Raw genomic sequence first — 13,839 nt, forward strand, 5'->3', positions numbered from 1 at the left:
TGAAGTTTGTCTATGGTTTGTGTTAGCAGTTTAGTTGTTGCTCTTTTCGATATTAAAATTAGATCAAAATACACTGGAAACTACACTGATGGAAAAAGCGAGTAAGAATGTTGAAATATTTTTCTTTCCAACTTGTTTTATGCTAGAGTTCAGTGCGGACTCTGTGGTGAGTTATGAATTCAAACATGTGGCAAACCAAGTCTTCTTTGACGCAGGCATCTTCTCATTGTCCTGCATTAAAAAGCTTCTTTCTTCCCTCCATTCCGGACATGGCCTCCACATTTTTACGCCAGTCAGTCACCTCTTCCCTCTGCAAAGTAACAATTCAGTCGATTCAAATCGTTTGTTTTTTTGTTTACGGTACCTTTTGTCCTGAATGTAACTTTTACCCTGTCTTCCTCTTTCTTCACTGTCCTAAGCTTGGCCTTGAAGTCAGCCTTCTTGAGTTTCGAAGTGTCGCTGTATGCGTTCAGCATGTCATCAGTCGTTTTCTTCACCCTCTTCAAGTTGGGCCGCTTCACACCCTTCAGCTCAACGATCTTCTGACTGAGATACTCAATCTGGGCCGCGAATGTTGCAGTTAGAGCAAGTGGACAACAGCATTCAAACAGGTCAGTGAATGTGTCACTTTACCTCCTTTTCATTTCTGGATACTTTGACCTCGATGTCATAACGTGCTTCATCTGTGACGTCCATCTTACTATGTAGTTCTTTACAAAGCTCCTGAAAATGAAGAAGAAAAAAAAACAAGGATTGTGTGTAAAATAATGGGGAATATTGTAACAACTGCCTTTCATTCAGTGTCAGCTGGGATTGGCTCCCTCTACCTTCTGACCCCAGGTAGTACAAGGCAGATCAAGGTAAATGAAACACATTGGTTTGGTCACTACCTGCAGCTCCTGCAGTGACAGACTGGAGAGCTTCAGTGGAGGGTGTTTCTCATCCACAATGCGTTCTCGCTCCACTTTCTTTTCTTCTTTTTCGGCCAGCCGCCATCATCGAAGCAGCTTTCCTCAGCATAGCAGGCTGGAGGAATGAAAAGTTTTTTTTTTTTTTTTTAGTTTCTTAATTTGCATTACATTGTTAAAAACACGACATTAACGCTCACCTTCAGGTGAAGACGGCGAGTTGCTGAGTATTTCGGTTTTTTCTGCAATAAAGGGAAGGATGATTCATAATTTAAATACATGGTTTTACAGAATCACAGAATTACAGAATCAACTTTCTGTAGTCCCCACCACCCCTTACATAGATTAAACTATTGGTGACCCCATGAATTGTTGAAACATTCACCGGTTTTGATTTGAAACACAAATTCCTAAAAAAAAAAAAAAAAAAAAAAAATTCTCATTGAAAAAAAAAAAAGATTCAGCCTATTAATTTGACCTACTGTGCACCCCGCAAAAACACAATGCCCCAGTTTGGGAACCACTTATATCAAATAAAATAAATTGAAAAAAAAAAAAAAAAAAAAATAATTGTAAGAGACTTACCGGTCTTAGTCATCATTTGTCATGGAAAAAAAAAAGGACATTTACTTTTAATATTATTTAGGTTAAGACAAATAAAACTGTTGATTGTTTTTGAGTAGAGCAGAGATCATAAACAGAAAAAAAGACAGCAGGACATTTCCTGAAGAAAAAAAAAAAAGCTCAAGACTCACCCTTCAGACATGGTTGCACTTTGTTGCCTTCGGAACAAGGAAAGAAAATATACATATATATATATATAAAAACAGATTTGATTATTTCCGTGCACAGCGTGTCAAACTCCACCTTCTCGGATTTAACTACAACTGTAATAAAAAAAAAAAAAAACAGTTAAAATATTTATATCTTGGGCCAAATTTCTACTGGGACTAACTGGTACACTATTGTTCCGGGACCTGGTGATCCCTGCTATTGTTACTGAGGGATTACTGCTGCAGTCTGCTGCTTGGCTTTATTTGGACACATTTCTTTCATGCTTCAATGGGTCAATAGCATCTGCCATATTTGTAACAATGCCAGGGTACACTGATCCTCACCGAGGTCTGATAGCCACCAAAGGAACAACGCAGAGTCTGTAGGGACTGTGAGAATACGAAGACACCGTGTAGTACTTTAATCCTGAACCTTAAGGATTACCATCAGAGTTTTTGTTTTAATTCAATAGCCCGGCGCTTACAGTCATCTGTCGTCCACGCCGTCATCTGTAACACTATCTATATACGACTTAGTATTTGATTTATTAATAAAGGTATGGCGTAACATATGGTGTCACAAGAGGACAGTAAGATGATTTAAGATATTTCTTACTCAACACTGATATACATTTAACTTTGATCAAAATTAAACGAAAAAAGCTTCTTTAGCTTCCGGCGTTGCCTCCAATCCAAGAGCTTGTCATTACCTACAAATTGACTATCATCACGTATTGTCCGGCTGTTTAGCCTGCGTGTTGGATCCGGCGCGGTGTTATTAGCTGTTAATGCTTTTAAAGCCGGTGTTGATAAGGCTATCATTTAGAGTTTCTGTCTTGAAGAAACAAACACTTGTCAAGAAGATTGAGGAGTCAAAAAAAAAAGTCCTAGAGGTTGAAATCTTTTAAAGTCACATTTAAAAGGAGGTTTCAAATCCTACCAAATCCTAAGAAATGACCAATAAATTTACAGCAACTACTGATCTACAGGTACCCACAGCTTGATTAATGTTTCCTGAAGCATTTGCCGTTTCAATATTCTCAGTGTTGTATCAAACTTACCTCAAATGTAAGTGGAAGGGAGAGTGAGGACAGCAGCGACAGTTGGCGCAGTCTGAGGCAGCACTCTGTTGTTATTAGTCAACGATTTATATATTTAAAGCCTCATGTGAATGGCTCCCTAAAATAGCCCCTCGTCCACCTGACAATGGCTACTGAACAATTCATGATCCTTTTTTTGATTTGCCCTCAACCCATGACCCATTTGCTTCATGCGATTGCACTGCAAGGTCAGACGTCATACACCCCCCCGTCAGCCGGCCGAACTATCCTGCCTCATTATCGTTGTCGGTACTTTTCTGCCACACCTTTTCTTTTATATTGTACAGCTTAGTTTCTTTTTGCCTGTTTTAGATTGTGTCTGTACTTCCGTTCTTCTTCACCATTCATTCGGTTGTCTTATTACTTTGAGTTGTGCTTCTCGCATACACTCTAGTAACGTATACCGAACTTAACCTCTATCTTCTTGCAGCTTCGTCATGTCTCCTTTGGCACCTCACATCAGCGCCTAGAGGAGAGGCTAAATACGGCCGCTACGGTACAGTGTAGCCTGCTAATGTTTAAGTGGCATGGTCCTGTTGTATGTAACACAATACGGTCGACATCAAAGTCCGGTATTACACATGGACCTCAACGCAAAGTGAAGAGAATCAACACACGGCCATGGCCAACAGTTTGTCATTGCTACGTAGTATTAGCCAGAGTAAGAGCTTTGGTAGAGGTGAAAAGCTAAAAGGATTTATGATCAAACAGCTCGTCTTTGATTTTTGTTATGAGATATTAGATCTGTCCTTATTTGGGTGATGATGCTTGGGTTTTAAAGTACTGTTTAAGAGGTATTCAATTATCTTAAGAAGGAATTTCAATATATATATATATACATATAAATATAATGTTTTTTTGAATTTTTAAAAACTATTCATGTACCTTACATTTCCTTCCAGTTTATATATATGTATATATATATGTGTGTGTGTATATATATATATATATATATATCTTAATATCAGATACCGCAGTTTATTGTAAACACAATTGCACAGATCCTCTACAAACCTTGTTTTAGTAGATGCTGAAATGCTGCCACCTAGTGACCAAATACATGTACGCCGAGCCAGTAGACAATTATAGTTGTCTTGGCCCCCTAGTACAATACGCAAAAGAAAAGTTGTTTTTTCCACTGCAGTTGTTGTTTTCATTAGCATTAGAGCCTTCATTTGGTCCAAAAGACAGAATTAAACTAAATCTTGTCTCTTTTTTTTTTTTTAACAATAACTTGATACTACAATTGAGTCAAGTTCTCATCCACGATTGAACGACATTAATCAGATTACATTTGGGATATTATTTTTTTTCAAATCCTTTCCAATGTAACACTGGAGGAACAATAAACTACGCAGTTACTCTGAAAGTAAGATGCAGGTCCTCGTAAAAGTGATTTACCACAATTGATAAGGGCTTCCTTCCTTCCTTCCTTCCTTTATATGCAGGTGTCGGTGGCAGTTATTACTCATATGTCAGTCTAGACTGTTGGTTCAGTTGTTCAGTGTTTGATTATGGAAATGCTTTTAACAGTTTTTATCCTGGACTTGATTCCGAGTATTTGATTTTGACTTTTATGGAAATGCTTTTAACAGTTTTTATACTGGACTTGATTCCGAGTATTTGATTTGTAACCGTGGGTCTTTCTTTATTCTATCTGTTTTGAGGAGCAGTCTTACCAGCATGATGCACATCCTTTATTTCAGTTTGTTTCTGACTACTGGAGCCACAGTGTTCTCTTCTCTGCGGATTCTGAATCAACCTGTGAACTGCAGTCAAATGGTAAGAATGCATACAGATATCTGGGCGAGTATAAATTTTTTACATTTCATTTAAATGTTTTTTTATTTCTTCCAGGGCCTTTTGGGCTGCAAAATAAGTAAGTGTTTCATAATTGTTGGTATTAAAAATACCAAAATATATCCTCAAACTACCTTCCTACCTAGTACTAGCCTGCTGTATATATTTATAGTATCTGAATCTGAAGGAAGCACTATCCCTGTTGCAATCACTCAAAACTAGTATTTAACATGTTTTTCTCAATATATTTCAAGCAAATAAAAACAGCATTGCTACCGCTGGTCATGACACGGTTTAAAATATTGACTGGGCAAATTTGGGCAAAGTGATTGTGGAATTATTTATTTTCAAATCCAATATCCGTTTGCAGTACTTTTACTGCTAGTTTATTTTACTGCAAGCAGTACATTGATGATAATGATTCTTTATTATGTATCTCCAGCAATGTAGGGCATTACTTTTTTTTCTTTTTTTAAAAAAAATAACCTTTTTACGTGTGTATCATTCAGGGGTGTTTGTAGTAAGTATTCATTTGTTTATCACAGCGTCGATTCTTTTTTTTTTTCACATTTAGCTATTTCCAAGTAAGTGCCAAGTAAGTTGCTGTGGTTATGGAAGGGACACCATAGGCTGACCTTAAAAAAAGATACCCATTTTCACTCATTCTTCTCTTTTTTTTTACACTAATATTTGCTCCTTTTCCAAATGTTAGAGAACTGCTCAGATGATTTTATGATTAAAGAACTTGCTCCCACTGGCCCTGAAAGGGTCTCTGAGCGTGTGGGTGTCGCTGTGGACAATACTGAGATTGTGCCAGTTATGAAAGTGCTGTGGCAGTTAAAGTCAGATGGTAAGTGACACCGCTGCTTAAATCTGCGTGTCCGTGATTATAACATTATAATATTATATTGTGTTGATTATAAAAAATCTCTCTAAACAAAAATGTAATAAAATAAAAATACACATTTTTATATCTGCACTCTTCTCTGTCCACAGCCAGTACATTGGAGCTACACGGGACACACATAAGTATTCGGGAAGAAAAAACAAATAAAAGTATTTGTGTGCAATTTTATTACAATATCAGCCAGCAACTGAACCGAAACGAGGCGGTAAGATGACGACAACTTCATCAGAATATCAACTAATATTGATGTGGTTTAAATGTATTAAACGCCTACATGCTTTTCTTCATCAGTGGACCTTTTACCTGAACGAAGTTGCAGTACAGCCCAAACATACATACCTGGTGTCACTTATTAATTTACCAGAACCGGCTGATAGAAACAAGAGGATAGAGAACAGAGTTACGATCCCAGGTGAGTTTCTTCTAATCAACTTATATATAAATATATATATAATATATATATTTTTATATACTTAATTTACCAAGTTCAGTGATGTCACTATCTGCTGTTGTTCCCTAAAAAAAACTGCAGACGTTAACACTGCAAAAAAAAAAAAGGATGGCCAGCTTGCTGGTTTGATTGCTGGGTCTTTTTTGTATAAAATCTTCAGGCTTACCTATTTGTGAAACTCCGACAGCCCATTTATTTAAGTGACCAACAATGTACTGGTGAATTGACCTCAGTTTCCCCCCCCCGACCCTCAAAAGGATGATAAACGTTACGACAAAATGAATGTAAAGGATGAAGCGACATCATTTCGACATCATTTGCATTTCTCTTTCTATAGATCTCAACGCTCTATTATTATCAGCTTTTTGTTTATTTGCAGGATGCAATGACCAACGTAGCACCATCAAAAGAGCCCAAATATGTGTTGAGAATGGTATTATATATATATATATTTTTAATTATGTTAAGTTATGACAGAAGTTCAACAAATCCTGCAGCACCTACTCGTTGTACTCTGCACACCTGTTATTCTAGGCAGTCTCTGGACGCCCGGGGTGAAAACGATGACGTTTGTTGAAAATAAAAAGTTGTGCGTTTTTGTGAGATTTCAAACAGCGCCGTATTCAGACGTCTATCGAGTCGCCATTCAAACGCACGGCAGACAACATTCAAGGAACATTAGCAGGGTATAACAACAACCATTTCTTGTGACAACTGTTACGTTCAACGCATCTTTGTTAAGTTTACCTGAGGCTGAGGTTGACGACACTGACACTAAAGGCCTTTTTGTTTTTTTTAACAAACAGCTAAGTGACACATCACTGAATGTGACATTTGAGTTTGATTTGTGGTGGCTCCGCCAGTGTGAAATGACTCTAACGGTGAGTGTCATTTATTTGAAAGCCTGTTCTCTTCTTTGTTAACGTTGTTTTGTTTTTGTTCTTGTTTTTTGTTGCTTGTGCCAATCCGACACCAACTGTTCTCAAACCTTTCTTCAAAGATTCAACCCTTTTTTGCGCGATGCAAAAACAACTGCAAGATCCACGAGGAAACCGTCGACGGCTGCATCCGTGAGTAAAAAGCAGTGACTGTCATCATTTGAACGAATGATCAACGGTCAACGGTCAATGGTCAACCGGATGGAACTGACGCTAAATAGTTATGGAGTTCAATCCTATACGTTAAACATTTTATTAAAAGAACGTGAAACAGTGTTTTGTTTTGTGGCCCATTGAAGACATTTCTATACAAATACAAAATACTAATCTCATCCCTCTCTTTTATGGAGTTCAATCCTATACGTTAAACCTTTAACACTTAACACCCTCTCTATCTCTCTTGTGATTTTAGTTTACCAACCACGTACCTTAATCATTAAGCTGGTGCTGGCTCTGCTGATTACCGGCGGTCTTTTATATTTGATATGTCGAGCATCTCTTAAAGGTTTGCCCCTTTAATGACTGTACACAAGTATGTCATTCTCTTCTCAAATCATCCTGTATTCATCGGTCGTTATCTTCTCTCCCTAGTTTCTGTGAACACATTCCCATCCACTGCCAAAGAGCAACCACACTCTCTTCAAGTGAAACTGAGGAAAAGAGTTCTCGTTATTTACTCACTCGACCACCCGTTATACAAAAACGTTGTTCTCAAGTTTTGTGGCTTCCTGGCAACCAAATGTGGAACAGAGGTGATCCTGGACCTGCTGGACTCTGCCAGACTGGGAGTATTTGGGAGTGTTCAGTGGTTGGACTGGCACAGAGAGCAAATAGAAAGATCTTCGGATAAAATACTTGTACTTTGCTCACCGGGAGTGCAAGCCAAATGGAGAGCAATGTGCGGTGACAAGCATGTTCTCCTGAAGGAGGACGTCCATTCACCCGTTGGTGATATGCTCACCCCGGCCCTCTGCCTCCTGGTGCCACAGTTCATCCGATCGACATCTTTTGAGAAATACATAGTGGCTTATTTTGACGGGATATGTTCAGAAAATGATGTCCCCGTACCGTTCAACATCACAGTCCGGTACAAACTCATGAAACAGTTTGAGGAACTTTTTTTCAGAATCCTGGACACAGAAAAACAGGAGCCGGGCAGAATGAATCACATTGAGGGGCTGCCGGAGAATGAGTATCACCGGTGTCCCTCGGGGAGAGCTCTACGAGATGCTGTGGAAGCGTTTCGTGCTCATCAGTTGAGGCATCCACGTTGGTTTGAAGATCAATTTGTGGAAAGCTCAGAGTTGTGAGCTGAGGAACCTAAACCTTGTTGCAGGGTTGAGATTTTTTTTTTTTTTTTTTTACTTTTTAACTAAGTGACAGTTTGAACAATTGTGCTAGGAATTTTCAGACTTGCTATCAAAGGTTCAAATCCTTGCTGTCTGAGGTGTGTTGAGCAAGCCCCGAAAAGCCATGAAATTAATTTTCTTGAGGCCTTTATTTTGACAGGTTCCTGTTTGGTTTTTTTTGTAACAAAACTCCCGAAAATGTTTTCTTTGATAGTCACAGCGCTGATTAGCCGCAGCTAAGCGACCAGTCGGAGCGGGAACGTTGTTTTTCCTTATTTTATTTTATTTATTTTTTTTGGTACACATTCTGATATATGTGGTTACTTCGTTCTACATTAATTGTTTGTAAAAATGTATATTGTACACCGTAGCTAAGTCACCACTTAGGTCACGTCGTCGTGTGCAGTGGTGTGCTGTGCTGTCACTGATAAGTAGTTCACTTTCACTTTCCTTCTTATGGTGTTTCTGGGAGGGTCAGTTAAGGACGGCCAAATAAAATCTTCTGGAAACTTCAGTTTTCGGCGCTTTTTTTTCTCTGGCTCGGTCAGTTACCTTTTACTTTGAAAGGTTTTGCCATATTTTGGGAGTTGCACTTCTGTAAATATGTGATGCAGAGTTAGACGGAGAAAAGAGACGGTAAAAAGCAGTGCATAAAATAATTGTTCAAGGTATTAACAACTCTCCGAATAAGCACAAGGTTTGTTAATGTGTGTCATTAAGATGTTATTTGTTTTGAGCTACAGTTGTGGTCTACTAATTACAGCTGAATGGCCGTTATTTTATTTCCATTAGCTTACGAAATTTATCGTTGTGCAATGGTGATGTGTGGAAATGTAATGTAATGTAAAATGGTGTGTTCTAAAACAGCTCGTACATTTAGTTTTAGTAATTTTTTTTTTTTTTTTAATAAAGTCGCCAGTTCATGGGTAAGACCTTTTGGGGGGATATGCTACAGATATGATGCCTGTTAATACCGTAATGGAGTTATTTTTTATGTGTCGTCGTGGCAAATTAATTGCCTTGAGGAGATAGTAAAAGCAGTAGCTTAAGCCTAATTGTAGAATTTTTTTTTGTTTATTTATTTATTCTTTTGTTTTTGTTGAGAGCATGGAAATCAAACGTTAATAGATTCTTCCTACAGAAAGGTGTGGGGATTTGATAAATAGAAAATGCTGACGTTGTGTTATGTAACTTGATTCATGTTGAGAACCCCCTCATTTTCACCAGAAGTTTTACCCCAGTGCTTACGCAGCAGAGTTATGTGGTTAGGATGACGTTGCTGTGTAAACAAAGATATGGTTAAAGTTCATCCTCCTGGGCAAGGTTTTCAGCATTTGTTCCACTGGAGGAGGTAAGCGGAAAGATCTGACTTTTTGGATGATGATTATTCTAAGGTTGACTGTCTTTACGCAGCTAATGCTGCAGTTCACTTGAGTCTTTTTTTTTTAATGCTGTCTGGTGAGATAACAGTCACCAGGGGGAACTTTGTTTATTGAGTACAGTACATGGTATTTCCAGAGTTGGCCTTTCTTAATGTTTCCGGATTCCAGGATTTACTGTCGTTGCATTTCAATTTTCAATAATTGTTGATACTAATTTGATGGTGTTTGTGTTTATTTGCCATTAGTTTCAAAAACATCTTTCTTTAAAAACACCTTATGGATTTGAATTGTTGATTTTTAGAGGGTCTCACTTGTCGTGAGAAACAAAAACAAAGCACTCACAACAGTAAACGAGCTTTGAATTTCTGCATGAATCTTGCTTTCGGAATTGGGTTGATTTGACCATTTGACAAGAGTTTAATGTAAACGTATACATATATATTCTTATTCTAAGTGTGTCCTAGCTGAACATGTGATCTGCAAACCCTCATAATGTGGACAGTTGAGGGGAAATGGGGGGGGAGGCAAAGTAAATAAGACCCTCACGGTGTTTTGGACCCAAACGGTCAAAGATACTGCAATTGATCTACTCAAAGTGATGATGTTTGGTGTTGCTCATGTTGCGTTGTCTTCAGATTCAGAATGACCCATCTGTTGAAGACGGCCGTGGCAATACACCTCAGGAGAGGATTCTCAACATGTCAGAGCACATGGTGCAGAAGTGGTAAATGCATCGTCTCATCAGATCTTTTTTCGACATATTTAATAATATATCTCTGCTCCACAGTATTTGGGTCACTTATTGTTGTGCTTACCTCAGAGTAAACAGCAGGTTTTCTGTTTTTGTGCTTGTTTTACATACCAATGCTTGCTGGGATGACAAATGATTGTGGATTTTCTACGCCTAGACGGTCACTTCAAAGTCCATCCTTCAGTTTTACAAGCACTGGCAGAGAAAAAGCCAGTGGTTGCTCTTGAAAGCACCATAATTACCCATGGCATGCCCTACCCTAAGAACCTGAGGTACTCTACACCTACAGTATATTACTGATCATATAGACCAGCCTATAATATGTCGCTGACATTCAGTGTCAATTTTTTTCTTCTTCTTCAGTACAGCAAAACAGGTGGAGTCAATTGTCCGAGCAGAAGGAGCCACTCCAGCCACGGTTGGAGTGATCGAGGGCAACGTCCATGTTGGTCTGTCACCAGAGGAGCTGGACCACCTGGCCAAGAGCAAGGGCTCCCTGAAGGTGTCTCGTCGTGATCTTCCATACGTCATCAGCAAAGTGAGACACGTTGGTTAATCTTTGGTTTATTTATTATCTTTATTTTTGTACTTAACGACATTTTCTTACATGAGTGTCTTTTGTCTTCATTAACCGTGTAAACCCGAAATTAAAAAAAAAAAGTCTTTTTTATTCTATATAGCAATGAGCTTGTGCCGTTTCTTCTACTCCTCAGGGTCTGTCTGGAGGAACCACAGTGTCAGCGACTATGATAGCAGCCCATCGAGCGGGCATCCCTGTCTTCGTCACTGGTGGCATTGGAGGAGTTCACAGATATGGAGAGAACAGTAAAGCATTTCTTTAAATCTTCTATGACTCTTTAGGACGATTTAGGATGCATTTTCAGAACAGACTGTATGGACTCGAATGTCTGATTTCTAATTATGGAGATTGAACAAACAAAAAAGATTAAATTTGGTGACAATAGCTCAGCTTGAGTTGAAAAGAAATAGTGAATGTGATCAAAATAAGTTTATAAACAAAAAGCACAGACAAAAATAAAATTGAATACATTTGAAATAATAAAAAATTAAATTCAAAAAATTAATTATGGTTTGGACATGTGCATGTGTGTTTAGTGGGGCCGCAGGAAAGGTTACTGAATGCAGATGAAAACATAAAGATGAGCAGAATTGTTCATTTGGAAGAAGAAAAAAAACAGAATCAGAATATCAAGTTCACCATTACATATAAACCAAATCATATTTAACGCACACTTTAATGCGTTTCCTTAAGCTCTGGACATCAGTGCCGATCTGACAGAACTGGGCAGAACTCCCATCGCTGTGATCTCCGCTGGGGTGAAATCGATTCTTGACATTGGACGTACCCTCGAATTCCTGGTAAGTTTAAAGAGAATAAACTGATTTTGTCTTCCTGATTTTTTTTTTTAGCCTGGATTTCATGCAGCCAAATAGACACGAATAATGTCCGTGTGTTATATATTTTTAAATTACAGGAGACACAAGGTGTCTGTGTAGCCACTTATGGAAAGTCGAAAAGTTTCCCTGCCTTCTTCTCTCCTCGAAGTGAATTTACTTCCTCGTGCCAAGTTGCGAATCCTACGGAAGCTGCAAAACTCATTGGTATCAGAATTCCATATCCTGATTTAGTGTTTAATTAGTCCAGATGCAAATTTTTTATATACTCAGCACACTTTTTTCCTCATAGTACATGTTCTGTGTTTTTCAGGCAGTGTTTTGTCGCTGGGTCTTCAAAGCGGCGTTCTCATAGCAGTGCCCATCCCGGAGGAGCATGCAGCTGCAGGCCAGCAGATTGAAGAAGCCATTCACGCTGCAGTGACTGAGGCCAAGTACACGCTGTTTTTAAAACTCAGTGTAATTTTAAAGCTAGTTATGTTGGTGCCTTTTTTTTATTTCGCTGAAATCTTCCATCTTTTCTTTTAATTATCTAGTGCTAAAGGTATCACAGGAAGAGATGTGACGCCATTCATTCTTCAGAGGGTCAGTGAAATGACTGAAGGAAAGTCCCTGCAAGCCAGTATCCTTTTTTGTGTGAAAAATGTTCAACTTCTCTGTGTGCTCACCACAGAAAACATAATCATATCTGGTTTTCTGCAAACGGAAAAGGAAGAGTGATTTACTTGCGATAGCATCTTTTTTTTGTAGACCATAAATGTAAGCACTGTTTACTGCTGAAAAGCTGTGACTACGTCACAGTCCTTAACAGATCATTTCAAAGACATCGCTCTTATTCATAACAATGCCAGAGTTGGAAGTCAGGTGGCGTGTGCCCTCTCTCAACAGGCGCGAGAGAAAAAGTTGAGAGACCAAAACCATTCCGGAAAAAAACAGTCATCAAAAACAGAGGCCAATGTTGTATGTAGACACAAACACTTTCCGAAACCAGCGAGTGTGTGACTTTTAATAATGACACTGCTTTGCTTGTGTTTACAGGTTGTGGTTGGTGGAATAAATGTCGATTTTATTGCCAAGGCGAAAACAAAAACACACGTAATTTCCAATGCGCTGTATATGCAAAGTCCCCACACTATATCATATCCTACACATTCAGCTCAAAATCTATACAGAGAGACACTCTTTTCTCTCTTCCAGTTTGGACAGACCAACCAAGGAAGCGTCTCTCAGTCGTTTGGTGGTGTAGGACGGAACGTTGCAGGTGAGTTCTCCTTCTGGTTCTGTGATGCAATGATGAGATCACACTTGATGGTCTCACTCCTTATTTTTATTTTTTATTTTTTGGTCTTTTCCTTTAAGACTGTCTGAGTCGATTAGGCCACAGACCTCTGCTTATTTCTGCCGTTGGGGATGATTCGAATGGTGATGCAGTATTTAACCACTGTAAACATATGGTACGTGAAAAGATACGGATTGCGGTACTTTTAAATACATCAGGTACAAATGATGTTGTTTCTTTCTTTCTAATTCGTCAAGAACACCAGTGGGGTTGCCAGATTGGAAGAACAAAAAACAGCGACCTACTGTGTTGTTATTGCTGAGACTGGAGAGATGAGTCTTGGATTGGGAGATATGGATATTCACCAACAAATCACACAGCAGTATGTAAGTACTGACAGCTGACAAAGCACTGATTACCATATTCATTGTTCAGAGATTGACAGGGTTCTTACAGGTGCTGTTATGTAAAAGTCCAACATTTAATGTTGCCCTCTCAGTTTCAAAAATCGCTTCAGCTTGATATAATGCAGGTGGTTAGAAGGCAGGAAAAGGGTTTTTTTTTTTTTTTTGTTACACGACTAAAATGCCTTCTGAATCACCTTAACTGTCAATTCTTCCAAAGGTGACATTTGAATTTTTTTTTTTATGTAACACACTTTTCCTTCTAGAATAAACCGATGTACCCCATCCGCCCACAAAGGTGAATTATTTGCATATAAATAATGCACTTTTGTCAGAAATTACAATTTTCCACATTTCTAAACAACACTGGAGTAAGTGAGT

General features: G+C 38.5%; 2 protein-coding genes, 1 long non-coding RNA gene and 1 pseudogene across 8 annotated transcripts in view; 3 read left to right on the plus strand and 1 right to left on the minus strand.

Annotated features, from left to right (window-relative positions):
* Nucleotides 1–1,049, plus strand: part of LOC112487095 (uncharacterized) — a 9,579-nt gene extending 8,530 nt beyond the window's left edge. The window contains exons 4-5 of the long non-coding RNA XR_003049846.1: nt 420–611; nt 802–1,049. This is a non-coding gene — a long non-coding RNA (uncharacterized LOC112487095). The remainder of the gene's footprint in view (nt 1–419; nt 612–801) is intronic.
* Nucleotides 44–1,049, minus strand: LOC103380579 (troponin I, fast skeletal muscle-like; annotated as a pseudogene).
* A 2,700-nt stretch (nt 1,050–3,749) lies between these two features.
* On the plus strand, nt 3,750–8,740 carry LOC103380568 (interleukin-17 receptor A). The gene is made up of 12 exons (XM_025056094.1): nt 3,750–4,352; nt 4,428–4,563; nt 4,639–4,660; nt 5,294–5,431; nt 5,578–5,693; nt 5,780–5,900; nt 6,319–6,372; nt 6,474–6,625; nt 6,746–6,820; nt 6,940–7,009; nt 7,290–7,382; nt 7,469–8,740. The coding sequence occupies exons 2-12, from the start codon at nt 4,465–4,467 to the stop codon at nt 8,185–8,187; spliced, it is 1,659 nt and encodes a 552-aa protein (XP_024911862.1). The 5' UTR covers nt 3,750–4,352; nt 4,428–4,464; the 3' UTR covers nt 8,188–8,740.
* The window catches only part of LOC103380561 (pseudouridine-5'-phosphate glycosidase), a 7,929-nt gene continuing 2,658 nt past the window's right edge, over nt 8,569–13,839 (plus strand). For 2 of the 6 annotated variants that reach the window (XM_025056092.1, XM_025056093.1), the window contains exons 1-14: nt 9,301–9,577; nt 10,244–10,332; nt 10,517–10,631; nt 10,723–10,897; nt 11,073–11,184; nt 11,633–11,739; nt 11,856–11,982; nt 12,089–12,209; nt 12,312–12,397; nt 12,599–12,735; nt 12,814–12,870; nt 12,973–13,036; nt 13,135–13,229; nt 13,312–13,440. In XM_025056092.1, the coding sequence (XP_024911860.1) occupies nt 9,522–9,577; nt 10,244–10,332; nt 10,517–10,631; nt 10,723–10,897; nt 11,073–11,184; nt 11,633–11,739; nt 11,856–11,982; nt 12,089–12,209; nt 12,312–12,397; nt 12,599–12,735; nt 12,814–12,870; nt 12,973–13,036; nt 13,135–13,229; nt 13,312–13,440 (1,470 nt within the window). In that variant the 5' untranslated portion in view covers nt 9,301–9,521. The other 4 variants (XM_017033024.2, XM_017033021.2, XM_017033023.2 and 1 more) reach the window with 4 other exon arrangements.

Source organism: Cynoglossus semilaevis, chromosome 6 (genome assembly GCF_000523025.1).
Source record: "Cynoglossus semilaevis isolate Cse_v1.0 chromosome 6, Cse_v1.0, whole genome shotgun sequence".
Lineage (NCBI taxonomy): Eukaryota > Metazoa > Chordata > Actinopteri > Pleuronectiformes > Cynoglossidae > Cynoglossus > Cynoglossus semilaevis.

What these genes read in the sequence shown, in the direction of transcription:
- LOC103380568 (XM_025056094.1), top strand. Translation starts at nt 4,465, where the DNA reads ATGATGCACATCCTTTATTTCAGTTTGTTTCTGACTACTGGAGCCACA. An exon ending in GTGGCAGTTAAAGTCAGATG is followed by an intron (nt 5,432 to 5,577) that starts GTAAGTGACACC and finishes CTCTGTCCACAG; the next exon opens with CCAGTACATTGGAGCTACAC. An exon ending in AACTGAACCGAAACGAGGCG is followed by an intron (nt 5,694 to 5,779) that starts GTAAGATGACGA and finishes TTTCTTCATCAG; the next exon opens with TGGACCTTTTACCTGAACGA.